At 40.6% G+C, this 22,281-nt stretch overlaps 1 protein-coding gene across 4 annotated transcripts in view; it reads left to right on the forward strand.

The window, feature by feature from the left end:
* The window catches only part of KHDRBS2 (KH RNA binding domain containing, signal transduction associated 2), a 346,911-nt gene that overhangs the window by 48,788 nt on the left and 275,842 nt on the right, over positions 1–22,281 (forward strand). For all 4 annotated transcript variants that reach the window (XR_007889030.1, XR_007889031.1, XR_007889029.1 and 1 more), the window contains exon 2: positions 15,271–15,398. Coding sequence is in view for 1 of the 4 variants with exons in the window: in XM_051614663.1 (XP_051470623.1) it covers positions 15,271–15,398 (128 nt within the window). In the remaining 3 variants the exon portion in view is untranslated. The remainder of the gene's footprint in view (positions 1–15,270; positions 15,399–22,281) is intronic.

Consider the following 22,281-nt stretch of genomic DNA (forward strand, 5'->3'; position numbering starts at 1 on the left):
GAGTAAAGATGCAACCTTGAAGACCCAGCAGTTAGAAAAACATTCCACTGTCTTATCAGCTTGTAGCTAGGACACAGTGTTGCTAGTTAAAAGAAAGCTTACTGAAGGAAAAAAGAAAATCAGTAAAAAGGGAAATTGGCTTAATACTGGCTCAAACCAGGATACTCTTTTTCCCAAATAATTTTTGAACATTTTGGCTAATGTCAGCCATATTTGATACAAGGATAAAAATCTATGCATGTGAAGTTCCCACATGTCACCAAGAAGGAGGACTGGTCATTGTGTCTAGATGAGGTTTTCCAAATAGTGGCCATGCTGAGGGAAAAAGCATGATAGCTTAGCCCCACATCCATCCTGAAAGGTAGCAAGCAGATGCTTAAGCTAAAATCTGGATCAGTCAGAAACCATGCTACTTCCTTATTCATCTAAGCAGATGAGAGGAAGGTGAGATGAAAAAGACACATAGCACAAATAAGGATATTGTGTGCCAGGACAGGTGGTGAAAGATAATGTTCACAAATCTGTTTGAAACCCATATTCATTAGTTATGCTTTTTTTTTTTTTTTTTTTTTTTTTTTTTTTTTTTTTTTTTTTTTTTGTGGTAGTGACAACAGGGTAAAAGCAATCCGTGAGGTGAGGTATTTGGAAAAGAGTCATGACACACCTTAATTTTATGGAAAGACTGGCTCCTGGGAGAGCTATGTTCTCCCACAGAGCTTGTCTGCTCTGCTAGTATAGTGAATTGCAGTGTTCTTGAGGAAGTCACTCCTCACGAGGTCTGGCATAGACTTTTAGGCCAGCTTTTATATACCCTGGCCCGCGTGTTAGGAAGTGCCTTGAAAATGCATGCCATTGCTTTGAAATTGATTTGAAATGATGAAATACATGCGAGCTGAAAATGTATTTGGTTTAATGATATGTGGCTGTTATAGCTGCAGCATTTTGAAGCGGATTTGAGAACAAGAAATTCACCTTTTTGACAGGGTGAAAAAATGATACTTGGCCATTTTATGCCAGCATAAAGTCTTCAGCCAGCTGGAGGTAAGAGTATAATGCCTAGGTATTGTTTATTCATATTCACTTGTATAAGGGCTCAGGAAGGATTTAAGCTTCCTGCTAGACTGTAACAAGTTAAGCAGGGGTGTGGGTTCATCACAAATTTCACTGCTATTGAGATCTTCTACTGAGAGCTGCTCAGGTTGCTTGCCAAGTTTCCTGACTGTCATTACTCCTGCTTGCTCTATTCAGCTTTATCAAACTGGTCTGTCTTAGTGAGCTTGTCTATGATAAGTGTATTCTTGGCATGTGAATCCATACTGTCTTGTTAGTAGAGTAGCTGACGTGGATCTTAATTCTCAAAGTTTCTGTGTGGTGGTTTTTGGTGGTTGTTGTGGTTGATTTTGTTGTGTTGGTTTTCATAGAATCATAGAACTATTCAGGTTGGAAAAGACGTTTGGGATCACCGAGTCCAACCATCATCCCTACTGTACAAGTTCTCCCCTAAACCATATCCACCAACACCACATCCAAATGACCTTTAAACACATCCAGGGATGGTGACTCAGCCACCTCCTGGACAGCCTATTCCAGTGTCTAACCACTCTTTCTGTGAAATTTTTTTTCCTAATGTCTAGTCTAAACCTACCCTTTTGCAACTTGAAGCTATTCCCTCTTGTTCTATAAACTTTGTTTGTTTGTTTGTAGTTTTTTTTTTTTTTTTTTTAATTGGCTAAGAAGCAAAGGTTGTAGTGGAAAAAAGTGGAGGCTTCCCATAATTGACTTTTGGATATATGTCAGGAGCATATATTGTACTCATATCATTTGAAAACATTATCCCAGACCTCCATCTTCCCCTTGACAAGATAGCAGGCTTTCTTGTTTAGCAGTGATGAAGTGAGTTGCAGACAGGTTCAAACAGGTTGTCTTAACCTTTTAAAATTGATTTTTAGTAATGTAGTTGGAGGAATTGAAGGGTATTTGCAGGAAATGAAACAAGTCTCTTTGACACCTGTATGTTTTAATTTATTGCTGTGGCCTCTGTAGTGAAAACAAGTACTCCTTAAGGCAAGGTGACAAAGCCTATGTAAGGCATGTATCTTGTTTGCTACAATATGAGGCTGTAATACCACTCAAGGATGACTTTTAATTCCCTGTGTCAAATAACATGGTGTAAGGAAATCACATTACCTGCTGCTAAAATGTTTTCTTCCCTATGAATACAAGTTCTCTTGCTTAAAGTATTCTTTTCTAAAGTTGCCATAGAGAAGCATATTTCCAGGCAGGACTCAGGTTTCCTGATTTTTGTTGAATAGTCACTAGATACTTAGTTTGCATTCAACCATCCAAATGGCTCTGATCTTGCCTCAGTTGTCAAGTGCTCTTTCCTGCATAGGGAAATCATAGCCAAAAACACTTGGGGATGTCGAACTAAAACTATTACGTAGTTGGTACCCCTGTCTGTTACAGCTAGCATTTGTTCCTGCTTCTGAGGTGATTACTGGACTAATTTCTGTATCCTTGTGGGATACAGGAATGATACACTGTCCCAAACATTGGTACCTTGTTACCATGTTCCCTGTCATGTCTGTAAATCAGTATTTTATCAGTTGATACTTAGATCCGGCTTAAAGAGTATTATGGATGAGGAAGGCCTAGTGAGTGTGGTATGGACATGAGTTCTGTCAAATTCATTAAAAATTCTGCAGAAAAATCCACAGCAGTCTATACAGCAAAAATCTGTACGGATTATTACAAGATCTGAAATTCATTTTAACCACCTCAGTCTTTTTAGTTTTGACTGCACATTTATAAGGGTGTGAATTTATGTTGCTGAATAAACCATGTATTTTTAAATTTTGCTGACACTTTTTCCTAAAGCAGCAGTACAAGGAGGTAGATCATATTTTAGTGTTCACTGCTGATCCTCTAGAGTGAAGATCTACTTGTACAGACTTAAAAGTGGAGGTTCAGAGGAAAAATACGCTCTCTAGTGGGTTTGTGAATGAAGGCTTAGATGCATTTCTGCTGTTAGATATCACTGTTTTAGTTCTTCAATTAAAATACCGATTTATCCAAAAGGTATTATTTGCAAATGTTGCTGTCAGTCTGAAGTAAGGTAAATTAAAGTGTACTGCAGTGGAAGCAGATTGGTAATATTCATTGTGATAGAAATTGGTGTGATCTTTCTAGGAAAAGTTATGCTGGTAACATTTAGTGAATCTCTGAACATCATTAAACTTGACGTTTGCCAGAAGCAAACTTAATTTATCTGTTGGCTATATAGTATTAATGAGCACCTGGATGCAACTTTTCTGTAAGTGTACTCTTGTGATAAAGCAATCAATGTTTCATAGAAAATGTCATTGTAGAGAGGTAGATATGGTATATATGATCATATATATCAGCACTAAATATCTGGTTTCCTCCTTTCATGCTGTTTTTCCAGCTATTAATAAAAAGTATATTTATTTTATATGTAGCAGTTTTATATATGAGAATTAGTAGACACATAGTGTTTCGCTGTCTGAGTAGCAACTAGAGCTATTTTCTATTTGTTGACAGAAGCACACTAGGAAGCAAAGGTCATACATATCCTAAGACACACTCCATCTTTTCTACCTCTCTGCAATTCCTTGCATTTACTTGGTGTTTCATCATCTTTCCCCTAGCAAAATTAAATTTTCCTGTCTCTCTTTCACATACAGTAGACTTTCTGAACCCAAGATCACATTCTAAATGGAAACTACTGTTTTGAGGGTTTTTAGACTCCTTTCAGATACTGTGAGAACTGTATTAGTGGGGATTGCTAGCTCATTAGTCATATTGCTAACTGGAAGACCAAGAGAGGTTAGTGAGAAACCTGAACTAGAAGGAAAATTTTAGAACAATTCTAACTTAATGAAGTGGCATCTCTTCATAGTTTTCAAGACTGTATATTTCCAGATGTCAGTCTTACCTCACCATACAGAAAACCCAAAAAAGGGCTAAATAAGTGTCCTGGTTTGAGCCAGGATTAAGCCAATTTCCCTTTTTACTGATTTTTTTTTTTCTTCAGTGAGCTTTCTTTTAACTAGCAATGTTCTGTTCTAGCTAGGCTGATAAGATATTGGAATGTTTTTCTAACTGCTGGGTCTTCAAGGTCGCACCTTCACTCTGCCGGCTCAGACACTACGGGGAGATCTATGACCCCCCCGTAGGAGGCTGAGTTAGACAGACAGCAAAATTGGCCAGAGATGTTCCATTCCATATGTCTACGTAAGCTCAGAGGAAGGTCAGAGATCACAGAAGACAACTTCCTTCCTGCTTCTTCTTCCCTTCTCTTCCATCCATGGCCAGCATCCAGGGAGGACTCTGTCCATCCAGCACCGTCGACCCTTAGGCTCGAGCTCTCCTGGCCCTCATCACTCTGCGCTTTCTCCAGCAGCAGCTCCAGGATTTCTCGGAACTGTTCCAGCTGAGGGGAGTGTGGTGGGAGTTGCTGGGGATGGGGGGAGGCTAGAGGCTGTTGCTCATACCTGAACATATCTGTATATAATTGTATATATTTTCTTATATCATTAGTGTTTAATTAAAGCTGTGTAGTTTAGTTTTCAATCCAGCCAAGTCTCTCTCTTTTTGTTTCTCTCCTTCCCTACCTGGGTGGGAGGGGGAGGGGATTGAGAGCATTATTGTCAGACCTGAGTCAAACGATGACAATAAGATTAGAAATGGAAAAAAAAAAAAGCCTATTGTTCATCTCTCTCATGCTCTGACGACAGAGTAGCAGACATTTTTATCGGTAAGTTCTAGTAGTGAAAAGAAAAAAAAAATCTGAAATACTTTCTCTTTTCCAGAAACTATGAAGACACAGACAAGCTTCCTTTTTGCTAGTTGCTCCAGCTAGGCAGAGCCACCTTGTCAAGAATACCATCAGCTTTCAGGTAGTCAGTGTTAGGTAATGAGTTAGGCACTGCAGGGCTTACTGGTAACTACATTGATTGATTCATCTTTCACCCCTACTTAGCTGTTCTGCACCATCAATGCTGTAACACAGAATTGATATTTTCTCTTCAGATTAAACCAGGAGAGCACTTCAAAATGTCTTACAGTGCCTTGTTGAATGGACTTTAACACAGTAGAAGCTACAAAAATGTTTGTTGACAAAGCACTACATTATTTTTCTTTCACATCATAGCAACAGTTTTGTAGGGTGTTATCTTTAGGTGTCCCTGAAATTATGTTTAAAAATAAAACCAGTCTTGATATGTTTGGTGGTTTCTGCTTTCTTTTTTGTTCTTGTCGTAGTAAGTCTATACCTTTTTATGAGTTATCTCATCCTTAGATGAAAGAAAACCAGAATTGAATAAAAAATATATCGGCAACTTTCAGGTTTGTCATTCATCTAAGGTAGCATATGTGTAATACTGCTGCTATGAAGGTAAGAGGTAAGAAGGGAGAACTGTGCCGTGTTCAGCTACTTAGTGTACTGCAGATCGTAGTTCTAGCAATACAACAGCTGTAAGAACCAAGCTTTCATCACAGCCTCTGCAGGCTAACTCCCCAAAGGAAAGTATGTTGGACTTGAAAGACACTTTTGAAAGAAACTTAGTCTTTAAAATCTTACCCGATGGCTTGCTTTCTTTTTAAAAATTTGATAAAAATATATTTAATCAATATAGTAATTGCTCAGTCCTTTTACAGAATCACAAAATCACAGAATCGTCATTATTGGAAAGGGCCTCTGAGATCACAGAATCCAACCATCAACACAAAAACACCCAAACAAACGCAAACAACCACACTCACCCCACCAAAAAACACCCACAGGAACCCCCACAAATTTAGCCACTAGCGCATGCCCTGAAGTGCCATATCTACTTGTTTCTTGAATACCTCCAGGGATAGTGACTTAACCGCCTCCCTGGGCAGGCTGTTCAGTGCCTGTCCACTCTTTCAGTATAGAAATTCTTCCTAATATCCAATCTAAACCTCCCTTGCCTCAAGTTCAGGCCATCTCCTCTGGTTCCTGTCATTATTCACTTGGGAGAAGAGGCCAACAGCCACCTCCCTACCACCTCTTTTCAGGTAGCTGTAGAGGGCCATGAGGTCTCCCTTCAGCCTCCTCTTCTCTAAACTAAACATCCTCAGTTCTCTCAGCTGCTCCTTGTATGACTTGTTTTCTAGACCCTTTGCTAGCTTGGTTGCTTTTCTCTGGACATGCTCCAGCACCTCAGTGTCCTTCCTGTAATGAGGGTCCCAAAACTGAACACAGTACTTGAGGTGTGGCCTCTCTAGTGCCAAGCACAGGGGCATGATCACTTCCCTACTCCTGCTGACCACGCTATTCCTGATGTAGGCTAGGATGGTCTTGGCCTTCTTGGCCACATGGGCACACTGCTGGCTCATGTTAAGCCAGCTGTCAACCAGCACCCCCATATCCTTTTCTGCTGGGCAGCTTCCAGCCACTCTTCCCCAAGCCTGTAGCATTGCATGGGGTTCTTGTGACCAAAATGCAGGACCCTGCGCTTGGCCTCAGTGAACTTCATACAATTGGCCTCTGACCACCACATCTCCTGCTAGTCCTTCTCTGTGAACAGGAGGTCTAGCAAGGTACCTCCCCTGGTAGGCTCACTTACCAGTTGTGTCAGGAAGTTTTCTTCCATACACTTGAGGAACCTCCTAGACTGTTCTCTGCTGTGTTATATTTCCAGCAGATGTCTGGTAGGTTGAAGTGCCCCACCAGAACAAGGGCTGGCAGTTACGAGACTTCAGCCAGTCACCTGTAGAATACTTCATCTGCTTCATTGTCCTGGTTGGGTGGTCTGTAACAGACTCCCAGCCCAATATCTGCCTTATTTGCTTTTGCCTTCATCCTTACCCATAAACACTAAACTTTACCATCGCTATAATCAAGCTCTATACAATCAAAACACTCCCTAATGTACAGAGCCACACCACCACCTCTCCGACCTTGCCTATCCCTTCTGAAGAGCTAATATCTTTTCATTGCAGTATTCCAGTCATGATAGTCATCCCACCATGTTTCTATGATGGCAGATATGTCATAGCTGTCCTGCTGCATAATGGCTTCCAGCTCATCCTGTTTGTTGCCCATGCTATGTGCATTAGTGTAGATGCACTTGAGCTTCTCCCAAAAGCAGTAACAAAACCTGTCTTGTAGCTAAGATTGCTATGTCTCTTTAGTTTTAGCAACAGCTGTATATAGTAGGCCATTGCACTCAAAATGTATCCCAGATCTTTTCTTTATACTGATGCTGACCTTGAATTACTGCTATTTGTTATTTTTAATGAAAGACCACCAATTTGAGAACTTTTCTAGTTATTTAGTACTATTAATATTCTCTTTCTAGTTTTTTTAATCTATACTAATCTAGTGGTAGATCAGTAGATAGATATATTAGGTAGTTGTATTTCTACTGATTCTGTACTTTGGAGAGGAAATAATCTCTTTAGCATACCTCTGCAAGTTGCTGAGAGCTCTGTGGAAATACTCAAAATAACAACCAGGCTGTAAAAATCAGTTGCCTATATAGAGAGGAGTATAGGAAATCTATTTTTGTTTTTATTCAGTCTTTGCTAAGTTTTATTTTCTTTGTTTTCTTACTAATGTTCTTTGGTTTTTAATCAATTAAAAATATGAAGTTTTTAGAACATTGATTTTTTTTTCTACCAGTATTACTACATTTTGTTTAAAAGTTTCCTAAGGATACAGGGCTTATGCAATCAGGCAGTTTCTATGTCCTTTTCTAACTTTATCTTCAATAATGTATATAAATATATTTTGATAAGTTCAAGAAAATTTGACAGACAAGTATAGGTTTGAAAGGTATTGCATTTATAGGATCATAGGCTAGTAGTTGAAGGCCAGCCAAAGGATCAGAGCTGGTTATTCAGGCCTTTATCCAGGTGGGTCTTGAAAGACTCAAAAGGAAGAGAGAGCGTATTTCTGGGCAACCTGCAGCACTGCTGAGCTCTCCTTATGGTAAGATGATTTTTACTTATACTCAGTCCAAGCCTTTCTTATTTCACCTTTGCCCTGTTGTCTCTCATTCCCCCATTGCACACTGTAACAAAGAGCCTGACTCCACTTCCCCATAGGCACTGGGCAGCTGCTGTTAGATCCTCCAAAGCTGTCTCTTATTGACAATAGGTAAGTGTCATTCCCCCAGCCTCTCCTCACAGGGCACACTCCGCTTTGTCAATGCCTTTCCTGTTCTGGGAAAGAGAGGAGCAAATCTGGACTCAATCTTCTAATGACAGTCTAATGAGTTCCAACTAAAGAGCATAGTTACTTCCCTGAGTTTTCTCTATGTTTTATAAAATAGGCAACTTGATGGAGTATCCTCTGGCCATTAGGATCAACAGTGAAAAAAGCCTGCAGAATTACCAAAACTTTCAAGGGACACTGCATTTTTGGATGTGTCCAACTTGAAAAGATATTGGGTAGGACATCTTGCCTTGTTAGACATTATGCAATCTAATCATAAGAGAAAAATCTATATTGATTTTATCAATATGGATGATTTAAGTAGTTCCACAATGTAATTCTGTGTTGTATATAAAAGATCTCTGTTGTCCCTTTTTGGCTTGTGCCAATGCCATTTTAATAGCCACTTTTCTTGCCTGGCAGCCAAGGTAGTTCAGTTTGAGTTAATGCAGTTACAAACCTTCTGTTGACTTTGGGTGTAGACAAATTCAGTTCATACCTATCTATGATAGAGAACAGACGTAGATTTGACTCACAATTTTCTTACAGGTATAAATCACTGGCAGAGGTATTGCCTTACTTGTGTCTGTTGGCATAGGAATTATTCCTTTATCCTCCTTGAATCATCCCAACTAGTTGTGTGAGTTAACAAGTACATGTACATATAGTGGAGGAATGTTGTTAACAGATGCATGTTTTTCTGGGGAAATGCAGTGAGCCACTCACTAATTTTTCACAGCTTGTGACTGATTGTGCTGTCCTGGTAACTCTTCCCTATCAGACTCTTGAGTGTTTTTACTTTTAAATTACTTACCCTTTTGGGTTTGGGATGTCCTGGGAGCATCTTAATATGTTCTCTTCTCATGAATCCACTTCAGTTTGTCCAGCTGTTTATTTTAGCCATCTGCTTTTTTATTTTTTCCTCTCTCAAAATCCAATAGCCCTGCTTTCAATTAAAACTGTAACACATCAGACAAAAAGTGAGCCTTCATGTATATTTTTAGTATTTGCTCTTTTAAAAATATGCTGGGAATTTGTGTGATATTAACATCATTGCAGGCATTAAGAGTTCCAACTGTGTGATTTTAAAATTATATTTATTTATAAAAGCTCTTCTTAAAGTAAGGATGTCAGTGATCTACCAGTTGTTGTGTTTTACTGGCATTGGTTCATTCTTCCTCTTTCTGTGTTTTCATTCATCTGCCTAAAAAGTGCTTCTCAGAGTACTAAGTAACCCTGCTATGCGTAGCACTACATACAGGCAAGAGGTTGGTGGTATTTCTGTTCTTGAAATCACTCCCATTAACAGGAACAGATGATTCTTTAAAAGGGCCTGACCTTGTTAACAGAGCTTATATTTTTTTTTTAATGAAATAATACCGATACAACAAACACAAGGATGAGAAAAGCCAAAGAGATAAGGTGCAAGGTTACAGAACTCCTTTAAGTGGGAGGAAGTGCTGACAGTGGAAAGGGATGTGTAGATTTCAATTTTTGGTAGATTGGGCAGGCTGACAAGAAGAATATTATTTTTCGATGAGTTTTGACATGACTCTAAGTTAAACAAAAAGACGTTTTTACTGTGGGTTGCCTAATTTAAAGGAAAAACTGTACTAACGGCAGAAGTTTTCTAATAGGTGTCAAGTACTTTGAAGTGAACTATAATTAACATTTTCTTGGCACTACTATAATTAACATTTTATTGGCACTGTAAGAGTAAAGCAGATAGTTTTAAAAAAGTAAGAGCCATGCAGGCAGCTATTCTATTTTATGCTAAATCAGTGAAGACAAGGAAAAAGAAGCTTTTCCCTTTAAAAAAGTCATAAGCAGGCTGACGGGATTTGGAGAATTTTGTGACTCCAAGTCTGCAGAGAAATGAAGATAATTTTCATAGGAAAAAATACCCCTAAAAAGATGCTATAATACCTTTAATCTCTCCCACTTCTCTAGCAGTGACCTCTTTTGTGTGACTGAGATACACATGTTCTGTTCCAATTAAGAGGGATGATATACATGTGTATTACACTGAAGCAAGTGCAACACTGCTTTGTTAGAGATGCAAGGTGATGATGAAGCATGCTTGGGGCTTGGTGGTCAGAGGTGACTGAGTAGCTCTCTGTCTGCTTTAATTCAACTAAGAGCAGAAGTGGGTGGAAGATGTATGAAGTTTCTTCACAAGGATTGCTTCCTTTTTTAAATTTTTTTGCCAAGGATCAGTGATGTTGGAAACGTACTGTTGAGTTCCTCGCTGGAGTACACTGGTTGTTGTACTTGGAGCAGATTGGGCTACCTTCTGATGTTCCAACACTGGCTTAGATTGGTTATTTTCCTCTTCTATTGTTTGCAGAGGAGTGAAATGGTTCTTCAGTGACACCTCAAAGAGGCAATATAAAGAGAAAAGGCACACCCATTTATTTATTGAGTCCCCTCTGTCTTCAGAAAAAGCTCCTCTTCCCACCAGTCTGACTTGAAAATAGCAGTGGTTTTGGTAGATGGCTGTTTTCCAGTGGCTTGGTAGTCTTTGGATGTGGTCTGGGGAGTCTCTAGTGTGTCCTCCCCCTGAGGGCATCAAACATGAGTCTCTGTGCAGAGCATACCAGGGGGACACATGTCTCTCTGAAAGCTTTCAGGGTTCCTTTTAAAGTCTCTAAGGAGGAAGAAGGTAATAAGCTTTCCAAAGGCTTTGCTAGCAGCCATTAAATTTGGACTGGCATTATAGGCAGTCCTTATGCGAGAGTAATGGTAAGTCAACTTCACTTATCACTGCCACCTTGTGAGACAAGAGTGGCAAGTGAGAGGAGAAGTTACTCCAGGGGCTGTTTGGTATAAACTGTGAGAAAACAGGTGATGTGGAAGGACGAAAGGTTTTCTTTCTATTAAGGTATTGGTGTAATTGGTATCAGGGCTGAAAAGACTCACCCCTTGCCACAATCCCTGCTCTTCATTTGCCTCTCCCACTGTGTTCAGTGCCGAGTACTGTGGGACCTGTGCTGGGATCGGCTCCTTGTCACCTGCCGTTCCCTGGAGGAACTCCAGCGTCTCCGCTGTGTTCGGTGCTGAGTACTTTGGGACCTGTGCCGGGATCGGCTCCTTGTCGCTTGGCATTCCCTGGAGAAACTCCAGCGTCCCTGCTGTGTTCGGTGCCGAGTACTTTGGGACCTGTGCCGGGATCGGCTCCTTGTCTCCTGGTGTTCCCTGGAGGAACCCCGGTGTCCCCGCTGTGTTTGGCGCCTAGTACTTCGGGACCTGTGCCGGGATCGGCTCCTTGTCTCCTGGTGTTCCCTGGAGGAACCCCGGTGTCCCCGCTGTGTTTGGCGCCTAGTACTTCGGGACCTGTGCCGGGATTGGCTCCTTGTCTGCTGGTGTTCCCTGGAGGAACCCCAGTGTCCCCGCTGTGTTTGGCGCCTAGTACTTCGGGACCTGTGCCGGGATTGGCTCCTTGTCTCCTGGTGTTCCCTGGAGGAACCCCGGTGTCCCCGCTGTGTTCGGCGCCAGGTACTTCGGGACCTGCACCGGGATCGGCTCCGTGTTGTCTCCCGTTCCCTGGAGTAACTCCGGCGTCCCCGCTGTGTTCGGTGCTGAGTACTTCTGGACCTGTGCCAGGATCGGCTCCTTGTTCCTTGCTGTTCCCTGGAGGAACCCCTGTGTCTCCGCTGTCTTCGGTGCCGGGTACTTCGGGACCTGTGCCGGGATCGGCTCCATGTCACCTGCTGTTCTCTGGAGGAAACTTCTTGTCCCCACTGACGGTTCTCGCTCCTTTCTGAGGAGGCCGGGATGTCCCATTCGGACCGTGCAGCTCGGGTTTGGTCGCGAGCCTCGATCAGGAATTGGACTTGACTCGTGCTGTAGTGCACGAGGCAGTAGACCTCATAGTCATTGGGTCCAGCCTGGCGGTAGATGACACTGAAAGGCTGCTGGCAGATGGGACACACAGCTCTTATGCAGGACCAGTCCAATATGCAGAGAAAACAGAAGAGGTGCCAGCACCAGCCCACATAAGCTTTGTCATTCATGGTGCCCCAGCAGATTGGGCACCTCTGGTCCTCAGGAGCATCCTGAGGCTCCTCGCTGGTGCCCTCAGCAGGGGAAGAGGTGCTGCCTTCTGGCAAGTCCTCGTCCGAAGCCATCTTGCACTGCAAAGAAAAGAGATGCAAAGCTCATGACCTGCCCTGGAGAAGCAACATGCAGGAAGCAACAAAGCTGTGGAAGTCAAGCAGGGAAGAGTTGCTTACTTTTCCTGGAGGCTGTACTTGTGCTGCCACAAAGGCCAGAGACCATCTTAAGCCAAAAGAGTGACAGCAGGGGTATGTTAGCGTGTTCCTGCTCTGGGAGCAGGGGGGTAACTGACCTTTTTGTGCAGGCAGGAAATGGGAAGGCAGGAAAGCAGTTCCTGGCGTCTCAGGAACAGCACCAAAGCCTGAGGGAATGGCAGGTCTGGGACCAGTGCCCTGCCTGTGACTCTGTATGGCAGATCCTTTCTGAGCCTTCTGAAGGGAGGCCATGGGATGTGGGGTCCTTGGACTCCCACCTGCAGATGTCTATCCTCGACGGAGGATGACATCAGTGTGGCCCTTGAGGCTGCCCCTCAGCCTCATAGTCATCATAGTTCCCAGTGACTCTCTGGTGACATCACAAAGGCTTTTGAAGACCACAGCCAGAAGACACAAGCCCTGCCTCAGGGAATAAAAACTTCCCACCTAGCTCATCTTGCAAGACTGTCCTACTGTTGAACAGAATCCCATTGCCATGTTTTTTGTTTAAATTTGAACACCGAATTTCACTGGTCAATTCCAGCATTACATTCTGATTGAGAAGTAAACCATCTCAAGGCATTTCTTATACTCCCTGGCCAGGTTTGTGTCACCGTTTGACTCGGGTTCGACAACAATGCTCTCAATCCCCTCCTTCTCCCACCCAGGTAGGGAAGGAGAGAGAGAATGACAGAGACTTTGCTGGATTGAAAACTAAACTACACAGCTTTAGTTAAACACCAATGATAAAAGAAAATATATACAATTATATACAACTAGGGAAGGTGTCTCACTGGACCTGCTGTTTTTCAACACAGACTTGTGGAGGATGTGATGGTTGGAGGCCACTTGGCCATAGCAATGACGAAATGACAGAGTTCTTGATTCTTCAGGAAGTAAGGAAGAAAGTCAGCAAAGCTGCCACCTTGGACTTCCAGAAGGCAGAGTTTGACCTGTTTGAGAGACTGGTTGAGAGTTCCTTGGGAGTCAGTCCTGGAGGGCAAAGAAGTCCAAGAAGCTGAGAATTCTGCAAGAAGGTCTTAAAAGCGCAGGAGCCAAAAGATGAGTCAGAATGGAAGAAGATGGTCCGTGCTGAATAGACAGATTGTGTTTCAATTCAGGATAAAAAGGAGCATCTTTGTAAAAAGGGACAGGCAGCTCAGTGGGACTACAAAGATGTCATGAGGCTAAGCAGGGAGAAAATCAGAAGGGCCAAAGCCTAACTTGAAATTAATCTGCCTGCTGCTGTCAAAGATGAGAAGAAATGCTTCTGTAAGTATATTCACAACAAAAAGAGAACTAAGGAGAACCTGTGTCCCTATTGGATACAGGGGGAAACATAGTGACCAGGGATGAGGAGAAAGCTGAGGTGCTTAAGTGATTTTTCCCTTCTTTTTCACCTTTGTCTCTCCCCTTGGCTGCCCCTGTGCTACAATCCTTTGTGTAACCACATTGAAGCTGTCTTAAAAGATCTTCCTGGCTGCTAAATCTGCCCAAGCAAAGTATTTTACTGCATTATATTGCTTTGTAAGCTCGTCCCTAATTCATATTTGCTACCACTGAAAGCAACATACCACATTTTTTCCAGGAAAAATAAATTATTTTGTAAAAATCAAAACTGTCCTCCTTATGCTTTTAGTGATTATTTGAATAACTTTTTAATATTAAATTAGTAAAGGTGTATCCAATCTGAGTTCCTTTAGGTGTGTTCTCTGAGAGGTTTTAAAAAGCTTATAGCAGTGGCATTCAAGGTGTGTCTGCTGGTGCAGGCTTTAAATAAATTACTTGATCTGGAATAGGCAGCTTAGATGTTTATTAGCAAATCGTGATGTAGGCTGTTGTCTTACTTACGTTTTTCCTTACACTTGTAAGTGAAAGAAATTTGTGTATGTGTTACACATTGCTGTCAGCGTGTTACACTTATCAAAGCTTGCTTCAGGGGCCTTGAAAGTGCATGTTCCTCAAACCCACAGATGTCCCTTTTCAGCTATCATTCAGTTATAATTAGCTCATTATAAGTATTGCCATTTTCTTTGCTGTCAGTAATGACACTGCTGCAAATGCAGCTTTTTCAATAGTATATGTACTACCAGGAAGCTCTTGGGTGCCCTATTAGATGTTCTTTGCAGGGTAATAAATTAAATTGTTATTATCTGTTGCTTATAGAGCTTTAGGGATTGAAAAACTCAAAGCTTTTCAACCTCAAAGCTTTTCAACCTGAACATACTCTTGGCTAGTTTTTGTAAATTCTGTTGAATGTTCTATGTACCATTTTAATTGTATTAATAACGATTACTTTCCGCATTTCTTCAATGAAAAATATATTTGTGCAAGAGTTAACTTTATTTCTTATTTTGTGCTACCTTTAACAACTTCAGAAGTATTTGAATGGAAACTCAGTAACAATAAGAAGTTTCTTCGTTGCTTTGCTGCGCTTACTGAAATTTAGCCATTACAGTTAGAATTTGACTTAATGCTAGCAGCTCAAATATGCAGAAGAGCATTAAGCTGTGGTTATGTGATCCTCTTTAAAAGCTGGATAAAGTGAATCAAAAGCTTAATCCATTCCTGCTTCCACTGAGATCATCTGGCTTCAATTTCAGCTGTGTAAGAATCAGTCAAAGTGTACAATGTGTGAACTGTCACCTCTGCCTCTCAGCACTGGTGATAGTTCACATTTTTTCAAAGATGTGTCACGAGTGCGCACAGTGCAGGTGTTTTAGTGCACAGTCTGTATGATATTGTGTAAATTTAAAGCTGCCGAGGATGAGAAATATCATGTTACTGATTGCTCTCTTTTTTAATATTTTTCAGAAATTGAAAAATTTCAGGGTTCTGAAGGCAAAAAGGAAGATGAAGAAAAGAAATATCTTGATGTTATCAGCAACAAAAACATAAAGCTGTCAGAAAGAGTTCTGATCCCTGTCAAACAATATCCAAAGGTACTGTAAATACAGTCTAACACTTGTTTAATATTTCTTAATATAATGAAGAAAAAGTCTTAAGCATTTTTTATTGACTGTTAGCATGCAGACTTCATGATATTAAAAAAACTCAAACCCTAGAAATTAAGCTTCTATTTGAATCTACCTGTTACTAGTTTTATATGTTGTAACTTCTGTCTTGGGACCTTTCAGAAAAGCTATTGAACTGTGTTAGGAATTTTTTACTTTAAGTAGGTTTTGTAACTGATCCCTACTCCAGTTCTTGTGTTTTCTTATGGTTGCTTTTTTCACGTGTACCATCTTTTTAGAAAATAAATGACCAGTTAGCAACAACAAAAAAATCTAGCAAATTAAAGAAGGAATATTTCAATAACTCTAGAAAGTCATCTTAAGTGTGCTGCAGCTTCTTTATGTGGGAGTTGGGGGATTTTCTCTGTTGTAATAAATTTTACAAGATAAAATAGCAGGATTACTGCAAGGCAATTACTTTGGTAATGTGTGTCCCTGTTTATAAAATTCCAGTGTCTTTCTGCCACAAACTATTAATATTATGTTTTGTTCTCAGTGCTATGTATGACGTAGCATTTTTTTCTTGCAAAAGAGCCCCAAATTCAGCTTCTTGTCTGAAGCTTTAGGGTTTTTTTACATGAAAGAAGAGAATGTTGATTTTTGTGTGTTTGTGTACGGTGTTGCATTTTACATAAACACTTGTTCTAATAGTATTCAAGCTGAAATGGTAAATGTCTCCATTGATCTCTAGAGGATTTTTTCTTGTGGATTTATTATCACGTGGTATTTGGTTCACCATTAGCCTTGATTACACTCTTAGCTTTTTGTTTTATACTTTCTTCAGTAAGAGCAATAAATTACAATGGGTAAAAAGCCTATCAAACAAAATGATAGGTGTAAAAAAAAATAGAGATTCCAAGATTCCAGCTGACATTTACCTCCTGACTAGTGAACATGAAACTGAGGTAATCTAATAATCCAGATGGTAAAGACCATAGAAATGTACACAATCCTATAGGCAGTTACTTTATTGCTGTGTAGCCTGAGGTACTTTGACAAGATTTGTGGTATTTTGTGTAAATGCTATAGGTGAACTGAAGTTCTTAATAAAAATGTAATAACACTGCATCATTATAAAGACAATGTAGTTATTATTCAGAATACAAATGCAATAATCTGTCCAGTATAATGCCTGAATATGATTAAATTAACCTTCATTTACTTTAATAAGCTTATTACATTAATGAGGACTGAAAGATATAAAGTACTTCTACAGGTAAAATAAGTGGTGGAAATTAAGTATTTGTTCATTAATTCAAAATACACTATTGGAAAGTTTCTGTGGTCAATTTGCTGGCAATGTTCTGTGCTTAGCATGGAACAATTCCCAGAACTGCAGGTTTCCTGCTACCATCTAGTTACCATTATTCAAGGACTGGATTTGCCATTAGTATGAAACTGGTGATTGCTGTGGTCTAGTGTCTTAACTTTTTTGGATTAATTGTTTACATTAGCCTTGTTTGAGTGTACAAAGGTAGTACACAGTGGTTGCTTCAGATTGCTTTATAAATAAAATTTTAAAAAAGTAAAAATTGGGTTAAAGCCAAAAAAACAATGTTAATTTTACATATTTAGCAGAATGTGGTAATAAAGGAATTCTTACAAAAAAATTTAAAAGATAAAAGAATTGCTGTGTGATTTCACTTGAGAGGCATTTATATTTGCAATAATGTTATTTTGAATTATTCATTCATTAGTTGCTGATAAGCTGTCTTGGGGTATGCTGGGTGAGCAGGGTTCTGTAAATCTGAAGAAGGTGTTGAAGGGTATAAAATTTTTGAAAAAAAAAAAATCTGACCAGATAAAAAAAAAATCAGGTGGTTTACAGAGTCTATTTAGGAATGAGATCAGCTCTTTAAAGGCATTTGATCTTATTTTAACTACATGTAGAAATAAAAAATGCTGCTAGGGAGCCCTGGGCCTAAATGTTTATTATGGTCTGTAGGTTCAGCTGCAGTGAGGGTAGATCCCTTCAGTGACAGCTGTACTCAGAAGCAGCACTGTAATTTTTGACCAAAGTTAACTGAACACAAAAGCCTTCCAGTGTCTAAACAGCTCTCAAAATTGCAGAAAATGTATTATAAAATTGTTTCTACTCAAGTGTCTGCAGTCTGATTTCTGAAATAGCTGGTAGAGATAACAGGAAAATCAAAGGCTGTGATTAGGAAGACTTACGTTACCAGCTCTGTTAAAGATGCAGGCCTCTCTTCTTTAAAATACAGATCTAAAGAGACAAAGGTGTTACTTGATAGTTCAGCAATTATCTTTTCTGAGATTAATTATTTTAAATCTCAGCAGCCCAAGAATAAACAGCATCTAATTTACACACACTTCTCTGTGCAGCATATATTTTTGTTGCTCTCAAAATTTCATCTGAAATAGTGATCCAGTGTCTTGTGTTCATTGATTCTTTTTTCCATCCCATAGTACTGTTTTGTCACTTTCTTGATATGTAAAGTCCAGCCAAGACAATTTAACTGAAATATTCAGAAGACTATTTGTTACTGAGTTTTTGGTTTTTTTTCAGCTTCTGTAGCTGTTGAGTTTAAAATTTGCATGAAAACTTATTTAGCTGTATTACAGAATCACTGAATATTATGGGTTGGAAGGGACCTCAAAAGATCATCTAGTCCAACCCCCAGTTCACATTCAAGAGAAAGAATTTCCAGTTTTACCAAATTTATATTGTATTGAAACTGTACATTATGGAAAAAGCAAAAACAACAGTTAAGTAAGGAAGAAAGATGCAGCAAAGTTGGAGATTATGACACATGGGAATAACAAACTCCACTTTTTTCAGAGAGGAACAGAAATCAATACGATGTCTTCTGATCAGTAGACTGTGTTTAATAATTTTCTAGTGATATAATTCTAGAATATAGATTTGTCTATAAATAAAGGAGGAGGGGATATTTGTTACATAAACACAATTATTTAATACTAAATGAAATTAATTAAAATTTGGTCTGTTTCTAGAATGAGTAATAAAGTTAAAAAGTTTTAAAACAAAATCTCATTTTAAGTACAGAATTACATTTTGATTTTCCTTCTACTGTTTTTTTAATATAATCATAGAATGGTTAACGTTGGAAGGGACCTTAAAGAGCATCAGGATCCAACCTCCCTGCTATGAGCAGGGACACCTTCCACTAGATCAGGTTGCACAAAGCCTCATACAACCTGGCCTTGAACACCTCCAGGGAGGGCTCTTCCACAACCTCCCTGGGCAACCTATTCCAGTGCCTTACCTCATGGTGAAGAATTTAATCCTGATGCCTAACCTAAGTCTACCCTCTTTCAATTTAAAACCGTTACCCTTTTTCCTGTCACTACCCTCTCTGATGAAAAGCCATTCCCCAGCTTTCCTGTAGGCCCCCTTCAGGTACGGGAAGGCCACTGTAAGGTCTCCCTGGAGCCTTCTCTTCCGCAGGCTGAATAGCCCCAAATCCCTCAGCCTGTCTTCACAGCAGAGGTGCTCCAGCCCTTGGATCATCTTCATGGCCCTTCTCTGGACCCTCTTCAACTCCATGCCTTTCCTGTGATGAGGGCTCCAGAGTGCAGCTTCACGCATTATGCCAGGTGTGGCCTCACGAGAGCAGAGTAGAGGAGCAGAATCACCTCCCTGGCCCTACTGCCCACTCTTCTTTTGATGCAGCCCAGGATGTGGTTGGCCCTCCAGGACATACTGGCAGCTCATGTTGAGCTTCTCATCTAATGCCACCCCCAAGTCCTTCTCCTCAGGACTGCTCTCTACTTATTCTCCTCCCAGCCTGTGTTTGTGCCTGGGGTTGTACCAACCCAGGTGCAGGACCTTGCACTTGGCCTTGTTGAACTTCATAAGGTTGGCATTGGCCCACCTGTCAAGCCTGTCAAGTTACTTCTGGTTGGCATCCCTTTGCTCTAGTGTCAACTATTCCACACAGCTTGGTATCATCACCAAACTCTCTGAGAATACACTCAGTCCCACTGTCCATGTCTCTAACAAAGATGTTGAACGGCACTCATCCCAATACTGACCCCTGAGGGTGCCACTCTGCACTTGCCTCCACTTGGACGCAGAACCATTCACCACAACTCTCTGGGTGTGGCCATCCAGCCGATTACTTATCCACCATGTGGTTCATCTGTCAAATCCATGTCTTGTCAGTTTGCAGACCAGGATGATGTGTGGGACAGTGTCAGATACCTTGCACAGATCCAGGTAGATGATGTCAGTTGCTCAGCTATTATCCACCATCTCCTTAGCTTTGTCATAGAAGGCCACCGAATTGGTCAGGCATGATTTGCCCTTAGTGAAGCCATGTTGGCTTTCACCAGTCTCCTCCTTATTTTCCATGTGACTTAGCAGATTTTCCAGGAGGATCTGTTCCATTATCTTGCCTGGCACAGAGGTGAGTCTGACTGGTCTGTAGTTCCCCAGATCTTACTTTTTCCCTTTTTTAAAAATAGGGGCTCTGTTACCTTTTTACCAATTGGTGGGAACCTCACCAAACTCCCATGACCTCTTGTGGCATTCAGGATGTATAGTGCTTGTCTCGAACAATCCAAGAGATAAGTGATGGACTTTGGCACTCAGAATATCTGTTGTCTGTCTTGTGGCATCTGAGAGTTGAACAACATTTGCTGATGGACTAAAGAGATGTCTCAGCAACCCACCCAACCATTTTGCTTCCCCTCCTGCGACAAGTACCTGAAAACTGGGGAGTTTAGTGTGGGACATGCTGAGATCAGAGACAAAGGAGTTCTACAACTGGCACTGGGAGCAGAATACCCAGTGATAACCAGGCCTTGATATGAAAACCACCAACTTAGCAGGACAAGACAAAGAGTGCCGGTCTCAAGCCACTTCCTAGGACCGAAACTCCACTGCAACAAACTAATCCTGTGGTGCCAGTTGTCTCAACCTCCTCTTTTGTAGTGGCTGATCTCATCAATTAGCCAAACAAAGACTACATAGCCCCTGGCATCATACCTGCCCCCTGCTATCTCTGACGACCATGGAGAAGATGGATTTTCTCCCTTATCCAGGGAGCAAAGTGGGGGTGCATTGGGCAAGAACTGTATAAAAATCTGGGACACTATGGGTGCATTTGAAGCACTTCCCCACCAGGAACCACTTCCCCACCGACGACATCGCTGGACCGTGGTGGTAACTATGCCCTTGCTTTGCTGTCCTCTGTCTCTGCTTTCTCCTTTCTTTTCTGTCTCTGTTTTTCTCCCTGTCCTATCCGCTCTAGGGACTTCGTTGTGTTACGCTAATAAAAGTTTGTTGTGTGCATGACATCTGACCTCATTTGCGTCTTAATTTCACCATTTGGGATCACCTTTAAATTTCTTCTCAGGTCCTGTCGGGCAACTAAGGGTGCAGCTGCCGTGCGGCTCATACCAGGAGAGGAAAGGCAGAATCCAGCCGCCCCAGCCTCCCACTGTGGTGAGAAGTGTTAGAAAGCAAGGGGGTTCTGCCCCATCTCTCGTAAGACCAAACGTCAGCCCTGGTGCCTCTTTGTGCACCCGACGTTGTGTTATCTTTGTTTTGTCCTGGCAAGATCGTAAAAAATTGCCATGTATCTGAATACCGGATTGTGTCACCTCTCAAACATGATGGACTGTAATGAAAACTATCAAAATGTCCTGCTAGCTCCCAGGATCTGGTAGGGGTAACAAAGATGACAAGCAGCTTGACTGTCTTCAGAGGATTCAGTGTAATAAAGCCATTTCCCTGTACAAAGACGAAGCTGATAGACAATAATGATGTCTTCAGAAATAAGATCTGGTTTCAGCTGAGCTTCCTAGCTCCTGCTGGCTTCCTCCTTCATGTTTAGATACCTTTTTTTTTTTTTTTTTTTTTTTTTTTTTGAGGGGGGAGTCAGGAAAGAAAGCTGTAATGCAACTCTCTCTCTTTGAAAGGCTGGCACCCTGCTTTAACATCTATGTTTCTGGGAAAAAGACTTAAGCTAATGCTGACAAATACTGTAAATTAAGTTAAATTTCAGATTCTTTATATGCTTTGTTTTCCTTTTCTCTTGATGCTTCCTTGAATGATGATTGACTTGACTGAATTCACCTTTCTCATTCATCGTCATTTTTTAAACTGGTTGTATTGTGTCTTAACATGTCAGGTTCAATTCACTGCTCTTGGAATTAAATTTAGTTGTGCAAATAAAACCTTGTAGGGTGTTTTAATCTCTGATATATTAAAACCAAATTCACAGGGATTTAAACAACAAAGTACTGTATTTCATTTGGATGTGTTACACCACAGAGTGAAACTTTCAACTGAAAACTTTCTTACAGGGCATTTACCAAATTTTAGATTAAATGGTTGTTTGCAGGAGAACTGATTTTGTACTTTTCCACTTTCTAATTAATCTGGCATAATTCAATGGGATTATTTTATTTTATTTTTTTAATAGTCCCCTGTTGAATTACAAATAATTCTCATGAGCTTGAACACAGAGATTGTATTAATGAAAATCCTGTCCAGGTACCAGCAGCAAGGCAGCTATCAGCGCTTGATCTGTCATTTCTTAATTCTGTCAAGTATGTAGTTCATCAGACAGATAAGGTTTGTTTGGTGCTTAGTAACTTCAAGCATCCCGTTGTGACATGTACATAAAATGTATCTTTCCCTTATAATTGTTGTTACGTAGATCATCTTAGAAGTATAAATAAGAGGCTGACATTTCTCAGGATGAGAAATGTGTATCAACCCAGCTGAGATTTGTTTTCTTAAATTTCCCCCATTAATCATTACTCTAGTTGATTTCTGTATTTTGTAGTGCATCAATTTTAAGTTAAAATATACAAGCAA

Source organism: Apus apus, chromosome 3, assembly GCF_020740795.1.
Source record: "Apus apus isolate bApuApu2 chromosome 3, bApuApu2.pri.cur, whole genome shotgun sequence".
In the NCBI taxonomy this organism is placed as follows: Eukaryota; Metazoa; Chordata; class Aves; order Apodiformes; family Apodidae; genus Apus; species Apus apus.